Here is a 26,232-nt window from a genome sequence, read left to right as displayed (position 1 = left end):
TCTCAATAGCAGACTATGGACTTTTCCTCCGAAATTTATCCAAACCTTTTTTAAACCCAGATACGCTGACTGCTGTTACCACATCCTCCGGCAAAGAGTTCCAGAGCTTTAACTATTTGTTGAGTGAAAAAATATTTCCTCCTATTTGTTTTAAAAGTATTTCCATGTAACTTCCTCGAGTGTCCCCTAGTAACATAGTAGATGACGGCAGAAAAAGACCTGCACGGTCCATCCAGTCTGCCCAACAAGATAAACTCACATGTGCTACTTTTTGTGTATACCTTACCTTGATTTGTACCTGTCCTTTTCAGGGCACAGACCGTGTAAGTCTGCCCAGCACTATCCCCGCCTCCCACCACCGGCTCTGGCACAGACCGTATAAGTCTGCCCAGCAATATCCCCGCCTCTCGCCACCGGCTCTGCCACTCAATCTCGGCTAAGCTCCTTAGGATCCATTCCTTCTGAACAGGATTCCTTTATGTAGTCTTTGTACTTTTGGAACAAGTAAAAAATCGATTTCCTTCCACTCACTCTACACCACTCAGGATTTTGTAGACCTCAATCATATCTCTCCTCAACCGTCTCTTTTCCAAGCTGAAGAGCCCTAACCTGTTTAGCCTTTCCTCATATGAGAGGAGTTCCATCCCCGTTATCATTTTGGTTGCACTTCTTTGAATTTTCTAATTCCGTTATATCTTTTTGGAGATACGGCAACCAGAACTGTACGCAATACTCAAGGTGCGGATGCACCATGGAGCAGTACAAAAGCATTTTTGTATTTTCAGCCTTATTCACCATCCCTTTCCTAATAATTCCTAGCATTCTGTTTGCTTTTTTGGCCGCCGCCACACACTGAGTAGAAGATTTCAGTGTATTATGTGGAGGAGTGGCCTAGTGGTTAGGGTGGTGGACTTTGGTCCTGAGGAACTGAGTTCGATTCCCGGCACAGGCAGCTCCTTGTGACTCTGGGCAAGTCACTTAACCCTCCATTGCCCCATGTAAGCCGCATTGAGCCTGCCATGAGTGGGAAAGCGCGGGGTACAAATGTAACAATCAATCAATTATCTACAATGACATCTACATCTTTTTGTTGAGCGCTGACCCCCAAGGTGGACCCTAGCATCAAGTAACTATGATTCGGATTATTCTTATATGCAAAGGACATGCAACACTGGGCCAAGAAGGAATATTTTTGCACAGAAGGAACTCAAGATAAAGAGGCTTTAGTTCAGCCTTATACAGGTCATTTCCGCACGTTAAGGCCACTTTTACCACGGTGTAAAATGGACATTTTTTCTATTTTTCTTATTAATGACCACGTACTAATTTTGCTGTTAACACCACCCATTATGTAGGCAGTAAGGCCACATATGCTAAACATGTGATAATTGGTTACCACGTGGCAATGTAACTGCGCTAATGGATTAGCACAGAACACACCCACTCTCCGCACTATCAGGAATAGCCTAGTGGTTAGTGCAGCAGACTTTGATCCTGGGGAACTGGGTTTGCTTCCCACTGCAGTTCCTTGTGACTCTGGGCAAGTCATTTAACCCTGCACAGCCCCAGGTACAAATAAGTACCTGTATATACTATGTAAACCGCTTTGAATGTAGTTGCAAAAACCACAGAAAGGCAGTATATCAAGTCCCATTTCCCTTCCCCTATTTGAGATTCTACATGGAATGATGCTACTATCTGAGATTCTAGATGGAATGTTTCTACTATTGAGATTCTACATGGAATGTTGCTATTCCACTAGGAACATTCCATGTAGAAGCCTGCCCTTGCAGATCAACGCGGCTGCGCAGGCTTCTGTTTCTGTGAGTCTGACGTCCTGCACATACGTGAAGGACGTCATACTCACGGAAACAGAAACCCGCGCAGCCGCATTGGTGATCTGCAAGGGCAGGCTTCTACATGGAATGTTCCTAGTGGAGGAGCAGCCTAGTGGTTAGTGCAGTGATTCTGGGGAACGGGCGATTTGGCGAACCTTTTGATCTTTAGGGAGATGATGTCCTCTGATAATCTCTCCCTCACAATGACTAAGAGCAGTGGATCCCAAACCTGGTCCTGGAGGCACCCCAGCCAGTCAGGTTTTCAGAATACCCACAATGAATATTCATGAGATAGACTGGCATGCAGTGGAGGCAGTGCATGGAAATCTCCCTCATGAATATTCATTGTCGATATCCTTAAAATCTGACTGGTTGGGGTGCCTCCAGGACCATGTTTGGGAACAACCGACTAAGAGACACCATGAGAGTATTGCACCATATCAGAAATGATTCTCCACCAATGCTAGGATCCTCCAAAAATACTAGGACTATGGGGCATGCGATGAACCTACAAAGTAGTAAATTTAATACGAATCGCAGAAAATCTTTCTTCACTCACGTGTAATTAAAGTCTGGAATTCGTTGGCAGAGAATGTGGTAAAGGCAGTTAGCTTAGCGGGGTCTTAAAAAGCTCTGGACGGCTTCCTAAAGGAAGAGTGCATAGACAATTACAAAATTGACTTGGGGGAAATCCACTGCTTATTTCTGGGATAAGCAGCATAAAATGTATTGAACTTTTTCGGGATCTTGCCAGGTACTTGTAACCTGGATTGGTCACTGTTGGAAACAGGATGCTAAGCTTGATGGACCTTTGGTCTGTCCCAGTGTGGAAATACTTATGTTCTTATGTAGAGCAACTAGAGGATGCAACACCATTAAACTGAACATCTTATCGCATGGCCATTTATTTTAGGGCCATTTTACCCGCTACGGTAAAAAGGGCCCTGGCGCGCGGGAAAAATGGCCGAAGTCACTACAGCAGGGCCCTTTTTCCCACAGCTTAGTAAAAGGACCCCTAAATTAGCTAATGAGCCAATTAGTGCCAATAATTGGGTGCTAATTGACACTAATTAGTACCAATTTGAATTTGCAGATACATCTTGCTATGCACTATTCTTATAACAGCGTGCACCCAAATCCTATAGTACAACCCAAAAGGGGGCGTGGCCATGGGAAGTGCATCAGCAGGTCAGGGGCGCTCCTAAAATACCAGGGAACTTGAGCGCTAGGAATTACACCTGGTTTCAGCAGGCATAAGTCCTAGCACCCAAATTTGGGCACTGAAATTGCCAATCAGTTCTATTCTATAATTGGCGCTCATGTTTGAGTACCCATTTTAGAATAGCATTGAGCGCTGATTTTTTTCGGCGCTGATTTTTGAGCGTCGTTTATGGAATCTAGCCCAGGGCTCCTTAGCTTTAGCAGTTAAGATGTACTAAGTGCAAAAACTTCCCCCCACTTTACTGAACTTGCTCCTTAGTGTACGTGTTTTATCATCAGCGGTTCTCTCGGGTTTACCTTCCGTCAAAGTTGCCAGTACTGGAAGGTGAATACGTGGCCACATAGTTCACAGTTTCCCCGGGTTTGACAGTAAGACTTCCGTCTCCATTCAGTCCGGCACCTGTCAGCTGCACCTCCAAATGAAGAAGCTCCTTTGAAGGGTTAGTAATAGGAATTTGTATGCCAACTGTGTCCTACAGAACACAAAACAATGAAAAAGAAACACACTTCAGCAGATCAGGGAAGTGCTGTGTACAATTGCTAATCACAGAAGGAAACAATCAGACTTATTTAGGAACATCCTACCCAATGGAAAATACCAGCCTCTAGCGACCATCTTGCTAGGAGACGAACTTTCCACATGAAAGTTAAAGAACATGATTCCCTATTGATTACGATGCATCTCTGGAAGGAGAGAGGGGGGGTCAGTGACCACTGAGTGAGTAAGGGGGGGGGGGGAGTCACACTTTAATCCTTCCAGTGGTCATTTGATCATTTGGGGAACCTTTTCGTGAGTTATTCGTATTGAAACAGGTCTAGACCAAAACATCTTAACCTTTAGCCCTGGATGTTTTTTGCTTTGTTCCATTATGGCAGAAAAAACGTCCAAGTTTTGGGAACGCCCAACCCCCCCCCCCCCCCCCCCCTTGTGATTTGAACATACTACATACGAACTGCATAGAAAAATGTCTTAAAATGAGTTTTGAAAGTAGTGATGTGGATGTTTTGACCAAAAAAAAACCCATTCATCTGCCAGTTTGGCCGCTTTTTAGACGTTTTTCTGTTTCGAAAATAAGCCCCTTCATGACTAGTTTTTAGGAATCATAAAACATCTCCCACTGGTAGTGTGAAGGGGAAAGGGGAGAGGTGGAGGGATATACAGTTTTATGTCTTGTATTGAGCTACAAAGCCCAGGGTCTGCATTATCAGGCATTCTATTCAGGTTCCAAGTGTCTGCTCACTTTAACTAAAAAGGGTCTTAGCACACTGATTTATCCATAGATTAACAAAGAAATTACTCTAATTTTCCTTCTCTAACATATGTTTGGTGTGGCTTATTAATCACTGACACTTATTTTTACTTTTTTTCCAAAGTATATGGCATGAAATATAATGAAAGAAGTCAGGAGAGGCAAATGGTGAGAGAAACATTTTTCAAAACATTAGAGTTTTTTCTTTATTTCCTTTTTTTTTATGTGGTGAGTTTGAGAGGAGAAGCCTACTCCAGACAGAGAGGCAGATCAGAAACAAGAGGAATAATATACCCAGGAGAGAAGGCAGAAAAGGACAAAAGAAACCACTGAGGACTTGAGGAAGGAAACGCAGAATAGGTCAGGATAAGGCTGCTTGAAATGAATCTTGAATGCGATGGACAGGCAGAGTAACAGATAAAGGAGCAGGGCTCCTATGCAAGAGACTTGAAAACAAAGCTGTGCAACAGAGTTCAAACATTATCCTTGGGGATTTTAGAACTGACAGTGTGAGGAGAGTGTAAAGTTCTCTCAGTCCCTGCTATAATGTGTGGGTGGCTTCACACTGCACACACAGCACGGATGCATTTTTAATACTTAATACTGTACTGTGAATTGTACAGTGGAACCAGCTTGGCAATTTTTATGTTCCTATGATGGCGACGGATTAGGAAGGTATAAGAATTGGGAACAGGCATTAGAAAGGGAGCTTTGCACCAGTCCTGTTTCATCACATAGCACTGAACGCACCACCTTTACAATGGGCAGTGGAGCAATTAAGCAGCTGTATGGATATTATTTATTTAATTTATTTACTAGCCGTTAAGCCCGTAAAAACAGGCGAGTATTGCAGCCCTCCTCTCTCCCCTGGCCTCACCCCGTCCACCGATCCTCTCCCCCATATCCAGCAACCCTCCTCTTTCCCTTGGCCTCCCCCCTCCCCGTCCACCAGCCCTGCCCTCCCCCCATGTCCAGCAACCTCTCTGCCCTGCTCTCACCCCATATCCAGCAACCATGCCCTCTCCCCCCTGCCCTCCCCCCATGTCCAGCAACCCCTCTGCCCTGCTCTCACCCCATATCCAGCAACCATGCCCTCTCCCCCCTGCCCTCCCCCCATGTCCAGAAACCTCTCTGCCCTGCTCTCACCCCATATCCAGCAACCATGCCCTCTCCCCCCTGCCCTCCCCCCATGTCCAGCTGCCCTCCTCGCCGCCGCTCCCTCTCGCCGCCGCTCCCTCCCCCCTCCGTGCCGGGCCCCCTGCACTGACCTGACAGCACCTCTCCCCCCTGCCCTCCCCCCATGTCCAGCTGCCCTCCTCGCCGCCGCTCCCTCTCGCCGCCGCTCCCTCCCCCCTCCGTGCTGGGCCCCCTGCACTGACCTGACAGCGCCTCTCACCTCCATGTGGAAATGCTGCAGGCAGCAGTAGAGCGATCTGCTGCTGCCTGTAGCGCTTTCACACGGAGGTGAGAGGCGCTGTTAGATCAGTGCAGGGGGCCCGGCACAGAGGGGGGAGGGAGCGGCGGTGAGGAGGGCAGCTGGACATGGGGGGAGGGCAATATGTTTTGCCTGTGTCACTCCTTGTGTGTGTGAGAGAGAGACTAAGAAGTTAGTTACTGAAATAGCTGCAGGGATGAGGGAGAATAGGTTGGCTTTAAATGTAGCAAAAACAAAATTGATGTTTATTGGGAAAGATCGGATGAGGAATTATTACAGCAGCAGTTGCTAGGGGTCATTTTGGACACCTGGTTTGTCTATGCAGGATCAAATTATGAAGTTGTGTGGTGTTCTTTTTTTTTCAACTGCGTTTGTTATCAAAGCTGAAGCCGATGCTATCCGGAAGGGATTTTAGATCTGTGGTACAGAGTTTAGTCTTGTCCGGGATTGATTTTTGTAATGCATTATATTTAGGAATTGCTAAATCAAGAATGCAAGCATTGCAGATGACCCACCCAGAATGCTGGTGCTGCAAGAATGATATTAGGGGCCTCAAGGTTTGACCATATCACACCAGTGTTGAAACGGTTGCATCGGCTACCGATAACGTTATCGTGTGCGGTTCAAAGTTTATGTCGATTATTCATCAAGTTTTAAATGCTACTGCGCCTTGGTATTTTCAACAAGCAGCGCCAGTTTACCATCCAGCGAGGTGGCTGCGATCTGAGACAGCAATGAAGCTCTCGACTGAGAAACCGGCAAGAGTAAGATATGCAGAAACATGTGCCACAGCCTTCTCCATGGAATGGTTTGCCAGGATATTTGCAATTTTGTGGGGGGTGTTTTACAAAGTAGGAAAACATGGGAAAACATATTTCTTTGTGAACGTGTTTAGCTGACAGCGCTGCCTTTGTGGGATCTGTATTACGTGCAGTTCATTTTTATTATGGAGCTCATTTTCAAAAGAGAAAAACGTCCAAAAAGTGGCATAAATCTGCGTTTTGACGTTTTTCTCACAAAAACGTCCAAACTGGTATTTTCAAAACCAATTTTCAGACGCTTTTCTATGAAGTCCATCAGAAGTGTGTTTAAATAGTAAGGGAGCATGTCAGGGGTGTGTTAAGGGCGGGATCTGGGCGTTCCAAACACTTGGACATCTTTCAGCCATAATAGAATAATACAAAACCGTCCAGGACTAGATCTAAGATGTTTTGAGCTAGACCTGTTTTTATAAAGAATAAGGCACAAAAGCGTGACCTAAATGACCAGATGACCATTGGAGGGAATCAGGGGTGACCCCCAATACCCCCCCAGTGGTCACTGCCCCCTCCCACCCACCACAAATGTGAATACAAATATGATTTAGCAACCTCTGTGACAGCCTCAGATGTTAAAGCCAGGTCTATTAGAGAAGCATGTAGGTCCCTGGAGTAGTGTAGTGGTCAGTGCAGTGCACCATGGAGTGGGGGACTCTGGTCCCTATCTCCCTCTACCTGTCACATTTATGGTGGAAACTGTGAGCCCTCCAAAACTCATCAGAAACCCACTGTAACCACATATAGGTGCCCCCTTCACCCATATGGGCTGTTGTGTACAGCTGTGGGCAGAGGGTTTGGGACGGGTTTTGGGGGGCAACAGTGAGATGTATACCTGGGAGCATGTTTTTGAAGTCCACTAGGGTGCCCCATTTATCTCCTGGGATGTCTGGGAGACCAGTCTACTAAAAATGTTGGCCCCTCCTACATCCCAATAGCTTGATTTCCTATGTTTTTCACTATGACGTTTTTGGTTGGGGTTTTTTTTAATGGACCAAAAAAAAAACCAACCAAAGCACAAAACCTTGTTAGAAACAGTATTAGACATACGTTAGATATACGTTTTTCTTTTTAGAAAATGAACTTCTTTCTTATCCAGATTTTGGACTTTTATTTGCAAAACGTCTAGTCGGACTTAGACGTCATATTGAAAATGCTCCTCCACGTATGTTATTTGTACACCGCTTAGAAATTTTTAAATAAATAAGATTTCCAGATCGAGACTATTGTTAAGGACTAATTGACTCACTAAGCTTTTTCTCACAGATGTGGAACGCGAGGAATGTCATACCGATTTGGGACGTTAATGATAGATCGATATAAAGAGAAGCATTTTAGGAAGGACGTAAAATCTGGAATCAAGACTGTCAGGCTGGGGTATCTCAAGTCTCACTAGTACTGGACAACAGGATCTGCTGACATAGAGACTCTTCTAAAATGAATGGTGAAATGGACAGTTATGTGCTGGTCACGTGCAACAGAAGAATCCGTTTTAGAAACATAAACCCTATATGAATGGGGCCAAAACAAAACATTTATAGCCAAAAGATAACCCCCTAATTCTGTATATAGTGTGCCACAAATGGAAGTTATGAACCTAAACGGGTTGCAAAGGAGGTGTACATGTATGTGGGGCATGGGTGGGGCACACAATTAGGAGCCAATCTTATAGAATACTGTACATTGTGAGATTAGGTGCCAACACTAGACCCTGATGTGCCTTGTACAGGATATCTGTTAATGTTGTGTCAGAAAGTTCAAATTTTTAAAACTATGGGGAAAAGGGTATGGAGACTAGTCAATACAGTTAGATGGAGACTAGTCAATAGTTCGATTTTTTTTTTTAAGTTCTGTCTTTATCAATAACCTACAATTCATCTTTTTGCCCTCAATCTTTAAGTTACCAAAAAACAGAGCAAAATAATGTTCACTTACCAGAGAAATGTCCTCTTCTCTCAGAACTTTGCAGAAAGAAAGTTAAGTCGGTCCTTTCCTCTCTATATAGTTTTGATTCTAAGTGGACTATTAGATTGTAAGCTCTTTGAGCAGGGACCGTCTTTCTTCTATGTTTGTGCAGCACTGCGTACGCCTTGTAGCGCTATAGAAATTGCCTGTAGTAGTGTTATACTTCCCCTCACTTTAATTAACACAGAATTCGGGTCAGTAGTAGTGCTACCTCTCCAGCAGCCAAAGAACAAAAACTAACTTTCTTTTAATGCTCTTGGCTGTTAAGTTTCTACCTCTAGAGAACGTTTCAGTTTAAAAACTATGGGGGAAAGGGTTGTATACTAGTTAACAATGCTTGCTTCTCTTTTTTTTTATTATTATTATTATTATTATTATTTTCTCTGAACCAGACTCTGCTGTGCCTTCTACAGGCTATCTGTTAATGCTGTGTCAGAAAGTTCAAGTTTCTAAAACAATGGGGAAAAGGGTATGGAAATTAGTAAATAAAGTTTGATTTAAAAAAAATTCTGTCTTTATCAATAACCTACAATTCCTCATTTAAACCCAGTCTTTAAGTTACCAAAGCACAGAGCAAAATAATGTTCGCTCACCCAGAGAATGTCCTCTTCTCTCAGAACTTCTCTCTTTGGAAATCCACCCTGGTTAAGCCCATCATCAAGAAGCCTTCCCTTGACCCCTCTCAGGTTTCCAATTACAGGCCCATTTCCAAATTACCCTTCGTCTCCAAGCTAACGGAGAGGGTGGTTCACAATCAACTGCTTGATCACCTTGAATCACTGCACTCTACCCATTTGAGTATGGGTTTCACCAGGATCATTCCACTGAGACGGTCCAGGCTGTCCTCCTGAATGACCTTTACTCCACTCTCAACTGTGGCCGTTACACCCTCCTTCTGTCCTTGGACCTGACTACAGCCTTTGTCCTGGTCAGTCACTCGATCTTCCTTGACCATTTAGCTTCCCTGGGTATCTATGGTACAGTCCTTCTAAGGTTATCTTCCTTTCTCTCTGGTTGCTCCTTTGATGTCCAGCTCCCCCAGTCCTCCTCCCCTTCTCTACTTCTTCCCTGTGGTGCTCCCCAGGGCTCTTTGCTTTCCCCAGTTCATTTAATGTCTTCCTTAGCCCCCTGGCCTCGCTTATTCAGTCCTCATCCGTGAAATTCTATATTTTCGAAGAACAAAGTCTTACTGATTTTTCTTAATGTCCATCCTCTGTCGGCATTTCTGCTCTTCAGTCTTGTTGGCTAGCTGCCAACCGTTTGATCTTAAACCCCTCAAAAATAGTCACATTTTTTGTTTCGGGCCACACCCCTGCCCCCTCCTTTTCCCCTTCCCTGCACAATGTTCCAGTTCGACTAGTCTTGACTCTCAAGTATCTTGGTGTGTTTCTTGACTCTCAGCTATCTTTTGGTCCTTACATTTCCTCCACTGTGAAAGCTTTCTTCTGCTCACTCCAGTATATCCACTCTCTTTGTCCATACCTAGGTGATGCTTCTTGTGCTACTCTATTGTTCTCTTTGGTCCTCTCACGTCTTGACTACTGTAATGTTGTTTACCCTGGTCTTCCTAAACTCATCCTTAAGGTCTTCAAACTGTTCATAGCAATGCAGCATGTCTTCTTTCTCATGCACGTAAATTTGTCCATGTTTCTTCCCTCCTTGCCCACCACCACTGCTTACCAATTGTGTTTCGCATACAGTTCAAGTTTTTGACCCTAGTTCACATAGGGTCAGGTCTATCTATCAACTCTAATTTCCCCATATACCCTGTCTAGGTCCTTACATTCTGCCCTCTCCTATTGCCTTTACCTTCCTCCTACTCACTGTTCTCACCTGGAGTCTACCCTGCCATTCAGCTTATTTTTGTGTGGCCCCTTCCCTCTGGATGCTCTTCCCCTTGACCTCCGTAAGGCACAATCCTGCCCTCGTTTTCAAGCCCTCCTCAAAATACATCATTTTGCAGTAGCTTTTCCCTTTCTAGCAACCGCGTGGTAGTGCCCTGCCTTCTGTCTTGGAATGCCTATGTTTCTCTTTTTTTTCTCTCCTCTGTTCTTGGAATGGATGGAGTTCCTTTCCTTTCTGATTCGTACACCACTCTGATATGCTCTGAAGGACGGTATATCAAATTCCAACCAAACTAAATTAAACTAAAGTGTTGCATAGTGTATTCTTGGTGTGAAGCTTCCAGCCATCCAGGCTGTTACACCCAAAACCTTTGATTGGAAACCGAGACACCTGGCCAAAAGCTATGCATTGACCTGGCCCAAATATATATTTTTAAAGATTTATGCACATAACTGAAGTTACTACATAGACTCTTTTGAATATCAAGTCCATGGTATTTGCCTTTTAAAAAGAATTGTTCTTAGAAAATAATTTGGGAATTACATAGAAGACTAAGATTTGACTACTGCAGCCAGGAAACTGTTCTGTCAAATGCATTTAACGTTAACAATACATAAGGATATATTCAAAAAGGTCTCTTTCCGCATTTTGGGGTTATGGGAGAGATCGTTACTCAATATGGCATGTTATCATTTTGCTTGGTGACAGTATCACACTGAAGTCAGGGAATAGTATTTCCCCAAGAAAGATATTGATGCACAGGTAAATCAATAACTTTTTCCTTCCTCTTTGGGAGATGGACCATAAAGATTTACTGTAGTTGAAGAGAAGGGTCAATAATGTGTTTTAAAATGTTGTGACTGATTGTTATTGAAAATCTAGTAAAATAACGCTGGATTTCAGAACTGTCCTTCAGTTTCACAAAAGCTATTTGAGATCATAGAACAGATTACATCTGAGCACTGCAAAATCTTTGCCTCTCTTTTAAGTTTATTTGTTTATTGTAAATGCAAGATGAGACACAATCAGAGCTTTCTTTCATATTCATTTTGCAAAGGTCTAGGACTGTCCGTTTTCAAGCAGTCCTTGTTGGTATGTCTGAGGAATAGTAAACATAAACAGATATTCTTTAGACATAAGGACTCCATTCCTTTTATCTCGCTGCACCTCACGCCTGGAATAGACTTCCCGAGCCTGGCCCCGTCTTTGACCGTTTTCAAATCCAGGCTAAAAGCCCACCTCTTTAACGCTGCTTTTGACTCCTAACCACTACTCACTTGCCCTGTACCCTTTTATCCCCACCTCTTTAATTCCCTTATCCCTTAGTTGTTCTGTCTGTTTGCCTGTCCTATTTAGATTGTGAGCTCTTTGAGCAGGGACTGTCTATGGTGTACAGTGCTGCGTATGCATTGTAGCGCTATAGAAGTGATAAGTAGTAGTAATGTAGAAGCCTGCCCTTGCAGATCAGCAATGTGGCTGCGCAGGCTTCTGTTTCTGTGAGTCTGACGTCCTGCACGTCCCTGCAGGATGTCAGACTCACAGAAACAGAAGCCTGCGCGGCCGCATTGCTGATCTGCAAGGGCAGGCTTCTAGATGGAATGTTGCTAGTGGAGGAGTAGCCTAGTGGTTAGGGCAGCGGAACATGGAATGTTGCTACTATTTGAGATTCTGGAATGTTGCTATTACTTGAGATTCTACATGGAATGTTGCTACGATTGGAGATTCTGGAATGTTGCTACTATTGGAGATTTTGATGCTACTATTTGAGATTCTACATGGAATGTTGCTATTCCACTAGCAACATTCCATATTTAGATTGTGAGCTCTTTGAGCAGGGACTGTCTTTTCATGTATGGTGTACAGCGCTGTGTATGCCTTGTAGCGCTATAGAAGTGATAAGTAGTAGTAGTAGTAATTCTATAGGGACCACATAGATTTATGTGGCAAGTATGTGTGTAAATTCTGGTAGTCTAGTAGTTTATTCACATATGTGAATACATACACTCATAAATGACAATAATCTGGCTATGTCCTATTCTGTAAGTACGCACCTATTTTTGATCGCTTACTTTGCAGATAGACATTTAAAAGGGTGGAGTCTGTTGAGCGTCAATGGGCTGCTAATTAAGCATGTATCTCCCTAATCTAGGTGCGAACATTTATACCAGCTCTAAGGGTCGCGTAAACATATTCATGTGTTTAACTGGATATATAGGGGCCCTTTTACTAAGGCGTATAGGCACCTACATGCGTCCAACGTACGCCAATTTGGAACTACCGCCTGGCTACCGCGTGCCCTGGGCGGTAATTCCATTTTTTACACGCGTCCGATATGCAAAGCAGAAAGTATTTTTTATTTTCTACCTCGGGGGCACTAACTGGGCGGTAATCGGCAGTGTACGCACGCTGATGATTACCACCCGGTTAACGCGTGAGATCTTACCGCTAAGTCAATGGGTGGCGGTAAGGTCTCAGGCTCAAAATGGACGCTTGCCAATTGTTATTTTGCCAAAAGTCCATTTTCGGCCCAAAAAAAGTGTCTTTTTTGCAGACTTGCTGAAAAATGGACCTCGGCAAGTTCAACACATGCGCCTACAACAGCGCAGGCCATTTTTTGGCGCACCTTAGTAAACGGATCCCATAGGCATTCTATAACGAAAGTAGGCGTCTACTTTTCTGAACAGAATAAGTGCTAAATAGGCATGTTTTTTGCACCTTAAAATCAGAGCCCACTTATAGAATCGCCCTCAAGGGGGGGTCATTCTTTAATAAGGTGCGTGCTATAGATGTTGCTTATGGCACCTATTTCGATAAAGAAAAGCAGACACCTACTTTTCTTCACAGAATACTAGCACAAGTGGCAGAGAACAGCATACATCTACCAGCCCTAATGTCCTTGCCTAGATGTATACTTGAGTTAGCAAAGCCGAGAGAACTTGGTATTCAGAGGTGACAGATTATGGTGAACTGTTGGTATTGTCTGGGGAGAGTTTGAATCTCAGTTTAGTTTATAGTCTCCCGGGGCTGAAGAGATCTGATTGTTCTTTTTTATAGAGTTTCTGTGTAATTTACCTATTCAGTTGAATAGACTTTGTATTTTAGGTGATTTTAATATACCGATTCAGATGTCAGGAGAGGAGATACAGGGAAAGAATCCTGTGTTGTTACAGACTTTGGAAGCTTTATCTTTTGGACAGATTGTACGTAATTTGACACATTCTGCAGGTAATATGTTGGATTTGGTTTTCTTTTCATCTGCTCTGGAGTGATATCTGAGATAGTCTCTGGTGATCACGCCTGTGGGATGGTCAGTACATCAGTACAAAAGTATTGCCATACTGGGAAAGACCAAAGGTCCATCGAGCCCAGATCATGCCATAATCTCTTTTGCTTTAAGCCTCAATGGTGGTCAGGTGAGGAATAAGGTCTGTCATACTAAAGATTGGGTGCACAGTAATTTTGAATTAAATGAGCTGAGGAAGGTATGGATGCTTTTGTCGACTTTGGATATGGAGGACTCCTTGGATAAATTAGTAGATGACTGGTATTCTTCCTTAGGGTCGGTATTAGATACTGTTGCACCGATGAAGGAAGTTTCTTTAGGAAGGTTTATAGGTCGAGACCTTGAATGACCTCTGCAGTGCAGCAGGTGAAGAGAGAATTACGTCAGAGTGAGCGTCTATGGCAGAGAACTAGGGACATTGATGATTTTGATAGTTACAAGCTATGCTTGTTGGAATGTTTGTCCTTATGTGATGAGAGAAATAAGTTTTATAGACTTAAAATTCAAACTGCTTTGCATAGTCCAAAGGAGCTGTTTAGTACTGTAAGACAGTTGGTGCATGGTCATAAGAATGGTATTATTCAGGGAGGTCCTGACGCTGTGGCTTTTACTGCTTACCTATTGCAAAAGAAAAGTCATTGGAAGCTACTGGAGTTGTAGGTATGTGTGATGTAGAGACAGTTAGTGACGTGTGGACTATCTTTGGTCTGCCAACAGAAAAGGAGGTAGCTAGAGTTGTGTCTTCCTTGTGTTGTCCAAAGTGTTTCGATGATTACCAATAGGTTTCAGGACATAGCACTGAGACCTTGCTGTTGTCCTCTCTAGATATATTAAAGCAGGGGATTGATGAAGGTCATACATTTTGTTTTGTCTCTTTTGCATTTGACACAGATTAAATGAATAGGGATTGGTGAAGCGGTGTGGAACTGGTTTGCTTCTTTTTTGAAGGGTCGTCAGATGAAAGTTATTAGTAAGGGGGAGGTATCTACAATGAAGCTAGTCACTAATGGGCTGATGATCAGAAACCCCGCGCTGTTCCAAACAGTGCCAGAACAGCACGGGGCTATAACGCCCCTATGATCAAAGCTAATAGCACGCAAATTTATTTGATCATAGGGGTACTTCTGCGGGAGGATTGTGCTCTGGTGGTCCCCTGCCCCCTCTGATCTTAGTTTCTGTTTCAGGGTAGGGGACCAGAAGAGCTGACAGCCGTGCACCTCCTTGCTAGGAGGAAAGTGGTGGGGTGATACACCTCGGATGGGGTGGCAAGCAAGGAGGTGCATGTGGCTGTTGGCTCTGCTGGATCCCTGCCCCCCCCCCCGCCCCCTCCAGGGCAGGGGACTGGAGTTGACAAAAGAGCCAACAGCTGCGTGCCTGCTCCGTGCACCATCTTGCTAGGAGGAAAGTGGTAGGGTGATGTGCCTCGGGGTGGGGTGGCGAACAAGCTAGGTATGCCACTACCTACTTCTCAATCTACCTCTGAAGTTGCCATCAAAGCTCACTCCAGTTATGAGGTCATTTTGCTTTAATTAGATTCCATCCTTTTCCTATATAGAGATGATCTCTGTTTATTCCATGCATTTTTGAATTCCGTCTCTGTTTTTGTCTTCACAACTTCCCATGGGAGGGCATTCCAGGCATCCACCACTCTTTCTGTGAAAAAGCATTTCCTAACATTGCTCCTAAGTCTCTCATCCTGCAACCTCGACTCACGACCTCTAGTTCTGCCACTTCCCCGTCTCTCAAAAAGATTAGTTTGCATATTAATATCTTTTAAGTATTTAAATGTCTGTTTCATATTCCCCCATCCCTCCTTTCCTCTACAGTATACATGTTGGGGTCTTCAAGTCTCTTCTTATACATCTTTTGGACCAAGCCCCATATCATTTTTGTCCCCTTCCTCTGACAAAAATGGCGTCTATCAATGTTCTCTAAGAAAAACAGAAATTATGAAATGAGAACATTACAGAGGTCGGTAGCTACAGTCTTCATGTAGTTCACTGGTTGTTATGTTATGCAATGACTGCTGAGTCTCAGAGCGTGAAGCAGAGAAAGTATTTCTACCGATCATTTCCCTTTGGTCATTAAATAAGACCAATGACATTTCCAAAGGATTCGACTTTCTGTTCATTAATATGTCCATGCAAGGAAGAGGAACACATGTAACAACATTTTGTCTGTTTTTAATACAATGCTTTTTTCTCTTTTAAGGCCCACCTTTTGTTACAATGATTCCTATTTGCTGACTTGTTGATCGTCTCTCTTGTAGGAGGTGACCTGTCAGAGTTATTTTACAGAACATTACTTTTTATACCTCTAATTGATATGAAAGAACAGTTTTAAAAAATTAATTCAAAGATATGGTTCATAACTTCAGGTTACTCGCTTTGAAAGGATTTTATTCAAATGTCAGACAAGTATATCAGCTTTCCGGCTGTGCTCTAGTGATGAGAAACAAATGTGCTATTTGTTCAGGTTGTCCTTCACCTCTGAAGTACGAAATTAGTAAGCAGCCAAGTGTATGTATACAGTTCAATAACTGTGCCCTTTGGGTGCCTCAGAAAGCTCCGTTTTCCAACGAAATCTAAATACGATTCTTTGACTTTGCACTGAGCCCACACCTATAGAACAGGCCATTTTAAATGAGTTCCGTTCCTGCTACTACTACTACTACTACTATTTACCATTTCTATATCGCTACAAGGCATACGCAGTGCTGTACACCATAAACAAAAGACAGTCCCTGCTCAAAGAGCTCACAATCTAAATACGGAATGTTGCTAGTGGAATAGCAACATTCCATGTAGAATCTCAAATAGTAGCAACATTCCGTGTAGAATCTCAAGTAATAGCAACATTCCAGAATCTCAAATAGTAACAACATCCCATGTTCCGCTGCCCTAACCACTAGGCTACTCCTTCACTAGCAACATTCCATGTAGAAGCCTGCCCTTGCAGAACGTCAGACTCACAGAAACAGAAGCCTGAGCGGCCACGTTGCTGATCTGCAAGGGCAGGCTTCTACATTACTACTACTACTTATCACTTCTATAGTGCTACAAGGCATACGCAGCGCTGTACACTATACACAAAAGACAGTCCCTGCTCAAAGAGCTTACAATCTAGATAAGACAGGTAAACAGACAGAACAATTAACGGTAAGGGAATAAAGAAGTGAGGATAAAGGACAGGGCAAGTGAGTTAGGAGTCAAAAGCAGTGGTAAAGAGGTGGGTTTTGAGTTTGGACTTGAAAACGGCTAAAGACGGGGCTAGACGTACAGGCTCAAGAAGTCTATTCCAGGCGTGAGGTGCAGCGAGATAAAAGGAACGGAGTCTTGAATTAGCAGTAGAGGAGAAAGGGACAGATAGAAGAGATTTATCTACAGAACGGAGTACTCGAGGGGGGAGGTACTGGGGAGCGGCAGAGTGAATGCACTTATCAGTCAATAAGAGAAGCTTGAACTGAATATGGAAACGGATAGGGAGCCAGTGAAGTGACTCAAGGAGAGGGCTAATGTGGGCATGGCAACTTTGGCGGAAGATGAGTCGCCCAGCAGAGTTTTGGATTGACTACTCCTGCTGCGGAGTAGTCACTGCTGTATTCAGTCCAATAACCTGGAAGCGGAACTAGGCCCTCCACAATTAGCAACTCAATTACTGGAGATCAGTGCATAACGCTAGCAATGACTGACTTGGAAGGGCATTCACAGGTGATTAATGCCACCAGAGAAGGCAAAGCCAAAAGTGGCCCAAAGGGCCTATGAACGTTACTCATTCTTTAAGAGCAGGTACATTTGTGTGAAAATAAAGGTTAAAAATACCATTGTTTTACCTTTATTTTTGCTGCGAAATCCCTGGTTTCTAGGGAGCCATAGCTTTTGACTCAGTAATAATGTCTTGTTCACTGATGTGCTTAATCAAACAGAACATGCAGTTATCATAGTGACAATTTTATCCTTCGCATTCAGTTTTACAGGGGACAGTTTTCGAAGTGATTTACCCAGGCGAAACGGCTTGGCTGAAAATTGTCCTCCTGTATCAGGCTACATGTTCAAGAGGGCTTTCACACCCGGCTGTTTCACAGTGAGAGCAACTTCTCCAGCCTACTGCAAATCACGGACTGCCTCATCTCCTTTGTCAGGATCTGGTTTCCCTAACTCAGATCTACCAAGAGCCTACAGCATAGAAGATCAGGTAAAAGCACCTGCCCGACTCTTACGTCCGCTAGTCCGTTCCCCTCTCTCTCCTTCCCCTCATTCCCTTTCCTCCTTTCCTGAAGTTACTATTGAGGAAACTACACTTCTCCTCTCTTCCTCAAAATGTACCACCTGTTCCTCTGATCCCATTCCCACCCACCTTCTTAATGCCATCTCTCCTGCTCTTATTCCTTTTATCTGTCACATTCTCAACCTCTCACTTTCCACTGCGACTGTCCCTGCTGCCTTTAAACATGCTGTGGTCACACCTCTCCTTAAGAAGCCTTCACTTGACCCTACTTGTCCCTCTAATTACCGACCCATCTCCCTCTTTCCTTTTCTCTCCAAATTACTTGAGCGTGCTGTTCACCGCCGCTGCCTTGATTTTCTCTCCTCACATGCTATTCTTGACCCATTACAATCTGGTTTTCGCCCTCTCCACTCAACCGAAACTGCGCTTACTAAAGTCTCCAATGACCTATTACTGGCTAAATCCAGAGGTCAATATTCCATCCTCATTCTTCTTGATCTTTCCGCTGCTTTTGACACCGTCGATCACAGCATACTTCTCGATACCCTGTCCTCACTTGGATTCCAGGGCTCTGTCCTTTCCTGGTTCTCTTCCTACCTCTCCCTCCGCACCTTTAGTGTTCACTCTGGTGGATCCTCTTCTACTTCTATCCCTCTGCCTGTTGGCGTACCTCAGGGTTCTGTTCTTGGTCCCCTCCTCTTTTCTATCTACACTTCTTCCCTTGGTTCATTAATCTCATCCCATGGCTTTTCCTACCATCTCTATGCTGATGACTCCCAAATCTACCTTTCTACCCCTGATATCTCACCTTGCATCCAAACCAAAGTTTCAGCGTGCTTGTCTGACATTGCTGTCTGGATGTCTCAACGCCACCTGAAATTAAATATGACCAAAACCGAGCTTCTCATTTTCCCCCCAAAACCCACCTCCCCGCTCCCCCTGTTTTCTATTTCTGTTGATGGCTCTCTCATTCTCCCTGTCTCCTCAGCTCGAAACCTTGGGGTCATCTTTGACTCTTCTCTCTCCTTCTCTGCTCATATCCAGCAGACCGCCAAGACCTGTCGTTTCTTTCTTTACAACATTCGTAAAATCTGCCCCTTTCTTTCCGAGCACTCTACCAAAACCCTCATCCACACCCTTGTCACCTCTCGTTTAGACTACTGCAATCTGCTTCTTGCTGGCCTCCCACTTAGTCACCTCTCCCCTCTCCAGTTGGTTCAAAACTCTGCTGCCCGTCTCATCTTCCGCCAGGGTCGCTTTACTCATACTACCCCTCTCCTCAAGACCCTTCACTGGCTCCCTATCCGTTTTCGCATCCTGTTCAAACTTCTTCTACTAACCTATAAATGTATTCACTCTGCTGCTCCCCAGTATCTCTCCACACTCGTCCTTCCCTACACCCCTTCCCGTGCACTCCGCTCCATGGATAAATCCTTCTTATCTGTTCCCTTCTCCACTACTGCCAACTCCAGACTTCGCGCCTTCTGTCTCGCTGCACCCTACGCCTGGAATAAACTTCCTGAGCCCCTACGTCTTGCTCCATCCTTGGCCACCTTTAAATCTAGACTGAAAGCCCACCTCTTTAACATTGCTTTTGACTCGTAACCACTTGTAACCACTCGCCTCCACCTACCCTCCTCTCTTCCTTCCCGTTCACATTAATTGATTTGATTTGCTTACTTTATTTATTTTTTGTCTATTAGATTGTAAGCTCTTTGAGCAGGGACTGTCTTTCTTCTATGTTTGTGCAGCGCTGCGTATGCCTTGTAGCGCTATAGAAATGCTAAATAGTAGTAGTAGTAGTAGTACGTATTAATTCAGAATCTGAATCCTTGGGAAGAAATTTCTGATTTGAAACCACGTGTCTTTTGTAATCGGTCTAGCGTCTCTTCACGCTTTCCAAAAATACTAGGACTAGGGGGCATGCAACGAAACTACAGTGTATTAAATAGAAAACAAATTGGAGAAAATTTTTCTTCACCCAACGCATAATTAAACTCTGGAATTCGTTGCCGGAGAACGTGGTGAAGGCGGTTAACTTGGCAGAGTTTCAAAAGGGGTTAGACGGTTTCCTAAAGGACAAGTCCATAAACCACTACTAAATGGACTTGGGAAAAATCCACAATTCCAGAAATAACATGTATAGAATGTTTGTACGTTTGGGAAGCTTGCCAGGTGCCCTTGGCCTGGATTGGCCGCTGTCGTGGACAGGATGCTGGGCTCGATGGACCCTTGGTCTTTTCCCAGTGTGGCATTACTTATGTACTAGCACACAACAGCTAAGATTTAGTTGGCAACTGAAGAAAATCATTAAGATTCCCTTTCACGGTATGATTTTCATTTCATTTCATCCTTCAGGTGAGCTCCCAAACATTATGAAGCTAAATAAACTGGGGTGGTGTTATGTCTTTTTTCTTTTCATTTTTCCAACACTTGTTTGTAGCATTGTAAACTGCTATAAAACTTTTAGTCTTTAGCGGTATATAATCAAATCAAATCAAATAAGGTCATGCAAGCATTACGCCAACATATGTAAAGCACGAATTCAGCAGAAACAGCTGGAGAGTAAGAAAACACGGAAAATGATGGCAGATAAAGACCATCATATCAACATTGATCCAGAAGGGTTAAGGGTTTCTTTAAATGCTGGCTGCCAGTGACAAAATTAGACCTGGATATTCAATGCCATGGCTAATTCGGGCACTGCAATTGAATAACTGCATTATGGCTGGCTGCCACAACTTAACTAGGTACATAACATTATCTGGGCACCTCCGTTGTGAGCTCTTCGTTCATACTGGAAAACTACAATAGACCAATCTCTGGCAAGCAGAAAAACATGGCTGGAACTAGGCAGGAGCTTACGTCCAGTAAGAATACTAGGACTAGCTTAGACACGAACAAGCAGTGCCTCAAAAGCTCAGGAACTGGGCAGCCAGAAGCCATGTGTACACAGAGGCTGAAAGCGTATCCAGAACCCACTGGAACACACAAGCTGGGGCTTCTCAGGAACCCCTTCACACACAGAAGCTGTCGGCTTTGCAGAAACTCAAGCTGGCGTTTTCTCAGGATCCCATACAGAAGCTGGCAGCTTCTCAGGATCCCACTCCCATACAGAGGCTGGCAGCTTCTCAGGAACTTACTCACATACAGAAGCTGGCAGCTTCTCAGGATCCCACTCCCATACAGAAGCTGGCAGCTTCTCAGGATCCCACTCGCATGGAAGCTTCTCAGAACCCACACAGACACACAGCAGGCAGTGTAACAGGAACCCACTCACACGCAGAAGCTGGCAACGTAAGGATCCCACTCACACATAGAAGCAGGAAGCTTCTCGGGAACTCACATAGACACAGAACAGGCAGCATAACAGGAACCCCACTCACACACAGAAGCTGGAAGTTGAAGGCGTGTTGGAGATCAGTCTAGTGCAGGCAGGAAGTTAGAGGCATCTCAGAACCCACAGAAGGCAAGACAGCAACTAGGGCGGCTAACAACACAACAGCACCAAAGCCTGAGTCTGATGGGGTTAAATGCCCCGCCACTACAGCTTCTCGCCTGGCGTCTGACGTCACTGCGGGTTGGACACATTAGTGAGTTGCTTGCACAGACCCCGCAACGCTCCGTGGGACAGTGGAGGGAGGGCTTTCCTCATCGCCCAACTTCAGTGGACGGTACCACACCCGGTGCCATGGTAAGACCGTGACACCCCATTAGCAGACTGAAAATCTCTGTTATGCAGGTAAATACTGGCACTGCCTCAATTCCACCCCAGATAGTGCCGGGGCAGTCAGACTGGATTTTCAATGGCACTGTGTGTTAAGTGCCACTAAAAATCCAGGAATGGTCAATTTACTGCAATTTAAATGGGCAGGAGCCTTCTCTCTCTACCGGATATGGCTATCTACACCAAATACTAGGTTCTACTATAGCTTCCTCTCCCTCAGAGATCCTCTGTACTTGTTAAATGCATTCTTAAATACAGATACCATCTTCGTCTCCTCTAGGAGGCTATTCCATGCATCCCACACTCATTCAGTAAAGAAATATTTCATTAGATTACCGCTGAGTCTTGGAGAGTGAAGCAGAGAAAGTATTTATACCAATCATTTCCCTTTGGTCATTAAATCATCTTTTTCAACCACTTCAGATGATTTGTCTTATCCTGCAGATAGGTTGTGGTCATCTTTTCCATATGTTGACAGCACTAACATCAGTACACTTTCAAGGAAGTTCTCTTCTTCCTCTTGTCTACTTGACAGTTGTCCATCATATTTAATGATGGATCCTCCATCTTGAATAGTTGACTGGCTTACTTCTTTTCAAAATATATTATTAACCAATGGTCATTTTCCTACAGAACATAACATAACACAACTGGGTAGTATAATCCTAACTCCAATATTAAAAAAAGTAAATGCAGATTTTAGCCAACCAGCAAACTTTAGACCCTTAGTGAGCATTCCTATATTAGCTAAAATTTCCGAAGCCATTGTAGAATTCTTAACCAATTATCCAGAGTTCCATCATTGCCTTAGTACATGTCAGTTTGGGTTCAGGGCCTGTCATAGCACTGAATCTGCACTGCATTCTTTAGTAATTGATGCCAAAAGTTCTTGTCCAGAGGATGTCTTTGATATTGCTACAATTCCCACGGCTTGCTTTTGATACAGTAGATCATAATATTCTTCTTTATAAACTTAGTTCTAATCGAATTTCAGGTAATGTTTTGAAGTGGTTCAGTGAATTTTTATCTAATAGGTTTTACAAATTAAAGACGGTAGACAACTTATCGGAGAGCTGGACTCCCCCTTGTGGAGTCCCTCAAGGTGTCCAAAATTCCGCTGCACGTCTTATCTACCGCGTGAACCGATACTCTCATATCACCCCTCTCCTCAAGTCGCTTCACTGGCTCCCGATTCGCTACAGTATTCAGTTCAAGCTTCTCCTAATGACCTTCAAATGCACTCAATCTGCAGCCCCCCATTACCTCTCTACCCTCCTCTCCCCCTATGTCCCCACCCGTAACCTCCGCTCTCAGGACAAATCACTCCTATCTGTACCCTTCTCCACCACCGCTAACTCCAGACTCCGCCCCTTCTGCCTCGCATCACCTTATGCCTGGAACAGACTTCCCGAGCCCATACGCCATGCGCCCTCCCTGCCCATCTTCAAGTCCTTACTCAAAACCCATCTCTTCTCCCTTGCTTTTGGCGCCTAACCACCTTCCCCATTCATGATACACTGACTACATAGTTTGTTACCTTTAGATTGTAAGCTCTCTTGAGCAGGGACTGTCCTTCCCCATGTTTTAACTTGTACAGCGCTGCGTAACCCTAGTAGCGCTATAGAAATGCTAAGTAGTAGTTCCCCATTGTCCCCTATAATTTTTAATATATATAGGTCTTCTTTTGAGTCTACTTTTCTATCTTGGGATGCCAAGTTTTAATTTTACACTGATGATAATCTCAACATCACCCTTGCTAGGCTTTCTACTAGCATTAACACAGTTGAAGAGCTTAGCTGTATATATGGTTTCAAAATAAAAACTTAAGAACATAAGAGTAGCCACACTGGGTCAGACCAATGGTCCATCTAACCCAGTATTCGGTTTCCAAACAGTGGCCAAGCCAGGTCACAAGTACCTGGCAAAAACCCAAATCGTGGCAACATTCCATACTACAAATCCCAGGGCAAGCAGTTGTTTCCCATGTCTCATTCAATAGCAGACTATAGACTTTTCCTCCAGGAATCTGTCCAAATCTTTTTTAAACATAGATACTCTAACCACTGTTACCATCTTCTCTGGCAAACAGTTCCAGAGCTTAACTATTCGTTGAGTGAAAAAATATTTCCTCCTATTTGTTTTTAAAGTATTTCCATGTAACTTCCTCGAGTGTCCCCTAGTCTTTGTACTTTTGGAATGAGTAAAAAATCGATTTACTTCTACTCGTTCTACACCACTCAGGATTTTGTAGACCTCAATCATATCTCCCCTCATCCTTCTCTTTTCCAAGCTGAAGAGCCCTAAACTCTTTAGCCTTTTTTCTTAGAAAGCAGTACCATCCCCTTTATCATTTTAGTCACTCTTTTTTGAACCTTTTCTAATTCCGCTATATCTTTTTTGAGATACGGTGACCACAAATGAATGCCATACTCAAGGTGCAGATTCACCATGGAGCAATACAAAGGAATTATAGTATTTTTGGTCTTATTCACCAGCCCTTTCCTAATAATTCCTAGCATCCTGTTTGCTTTTTTGGCCACTGCTGCACACTGAGCAGAAGATTTCAGGGTATTATCTACAATGACACCCAGAATTTTTTCTTGAGTGCTGACCCCTAAGTTGGACCCCTGCATCAGGTAACTGTGATTCGGATTATTCTTTGTCCACATTAAATTTCATCTGCCATTTGGATGCCCACTCTTCCAGTTTCCTAAGGTCTTCCTGCAATATTTTACAGTCCGCATGTGTTTTCTTCCTGCAACATTTCACAGTCCACATGTGTTTTAACAACCTTGAATAGTTTTGTATCATCTGCAAATCTGAACATCTCACTCGTCGTTCCAATTTCCATATCATTTATAAATATGTAAAATAGTACCGGTCCCAGTACTGATGCCTGTGGCACTCCACTGTTCACTCTCCTCCATTGAGAGAAATGACCATTTAACCCTACCTTCTCTTTTCTGTCCAATAACCAATTCCTAATCCACATCAGAACCTTGCCTCCTATCCCATGACCCTTTAATTTTCTCAGGAGGCTTTCATGAGGAACTTTATCAAAAGCTTTCTGAAAATCTAGATACACTACATCAACCGGCTCACCTTTACCGACATGTTTATTCACTGCTATGATTACAGAGTGATCCAGTCATACCTTTTGAACAATTAACATTACTAGAAGGTCTGACACTAAATAACAAGAAATCCTCTAAAGTCCTTGGTTTTCTTTTAGAATACACCTGCTCTGCACCTGGTGCACTTGGTGTAAACGGTCGCACCTACAGTTAGGTGTTGTCATAGCTACTCACCATCTAATATAATAATTTGCTCCTGCAATGTTCCAATGTCTCTCACTGCGTTCGTAACCATCTCCTGACATCACTCTCCCGCAGTAGAAGCCTGCTTGCCTGATGTCAGGAGATGTTGCTACTCTGTCTCTGTGGCCTCCGAGTGCAAGGAGGACATGAGCGAGTGTCCCAGCCCTTCGTACGTGGCAGCTGCTGTTTAAAAAGTTTTACCTCCTGCTTGGCTGGCAACACTCAAGTCCACCAAGTACAGACGCCGCTTCAGACAGGCTGTGGTTCGCTGTTTCTGTGTTCCGCCTTTCCGCAAACAGGAAATGAGGGCGGGACCAGAGGAACAGCGAACCACAGCCTGTGTGAAGCGGCGTCTGTACTTGGTGGACTTATTCTATAAGTATGCCTAAATTAAGGCATACTTTATAGAATGCGCTTAGGCAAATTTCATTTTGGCCCCAAAGTTTTAGGTGTAATATATAGATTCTAGTCTTATATGTGAGTGGGAGCCCCACCCATGTCCTTCCCACCCCCTTCATTTATATGCTAGGTAAAAAAAACAGAAAACAATGTTTAACAATTTTCTAAACATTGCTTTCTGTTTTTTGAACACTGAAGGTTTTTGATAATTGTTTTGACAGTTTACATCTGCTGTTTGAATATGGAGTTCATTGTTTCTGTCATGTTTTGACAATCAAGTTTTTCTTTCAGTGACAAAATCAGTAAAAATGGCAACGGATCTTTATGTAAGGAAAGTAAACAAAACCAAGAGGAAAAGGAACAAGTGTATGAAGGAATAAAGGCAAAACAGGTGGTATTTATGAAGCACAGAAGAACATAGAAAGAACGCATAAAAGAATACCACATACGGCTGGCAATAGCACAAGTAGGTGACAAGACTTTTTTTTCAGGTATGCTGGGAAAGGAGGAAGGCTAAAAATAGAATTGTGAGACTGAAAGCTGTTGAGAACCGATATGTGATGAGAAAAAGGCAGACATACTAAACAAACATTCCTATTCTGTGTTCACGGAAGAAAATCATGGAGGAGGACCCTCCGTTGGCTGACAAAGATATTTATAGGAGTGGAGTAAATATCATACCATTCACGGAAAAAAGTGTTTATGAACAACTGAAAGTGGACATAACCATGGGACCAGCCAAGGATACTGAAAGAGCTTAAAGACGTTATATAACCAGTTATATAACAAGGGGGGGGGGCGGTCCGCCCCGGGTACACGCCGCTGGGGGGGTGCCGCGCGCCTGTCGGTTCTTCATTTTCATGCTCCCTCTGCCCCGGAACAGGTTACTTCAACAGTTGGGAAGAAGAAT

At 43.8% G+C, this 26,232-nt stretch overlaps 1 protein-coding gene across 1 annotated transcript in view; it reads right to left on the bottom strand.

The window, feature by feature from the left end:
• Window positions 1-26,232, bottom strand: part of CFAP47 (cilia and flagella associated protein 47) — a 1,083,264-nt gene that overhangs the window by 332,017 nt on the left and 725,015 nt on the right. Inside the window, 1 exon segment of the mRNA XM_030202357.1 lies at window positions 3,357-3,532. Within this exon segment, the coding sequence (XP_030058217.1) occupies window positions 3,357-3,532 (176 nt within the window).

The sequence above is a fragment of the Microcaecilia unicolor genome, chromosome 4, assembly GCF_901765095.1.
Source record: "Microcaecilia unicolor chromosome 4, aMicUni1.1, whole genome shotgun sequence".
Classification (NCBI taxonomy): Eukaryota; Metazoa; Chordata; class Amphibia; order Gymnophiona; family Siphonopidae; genus Microcaecilia; species Microcaecilia unicolor.
Note: the sequence above shows the minus strand (reverse complement) of the source record. Positions and strands in the feature narration are given on the sequence as shown.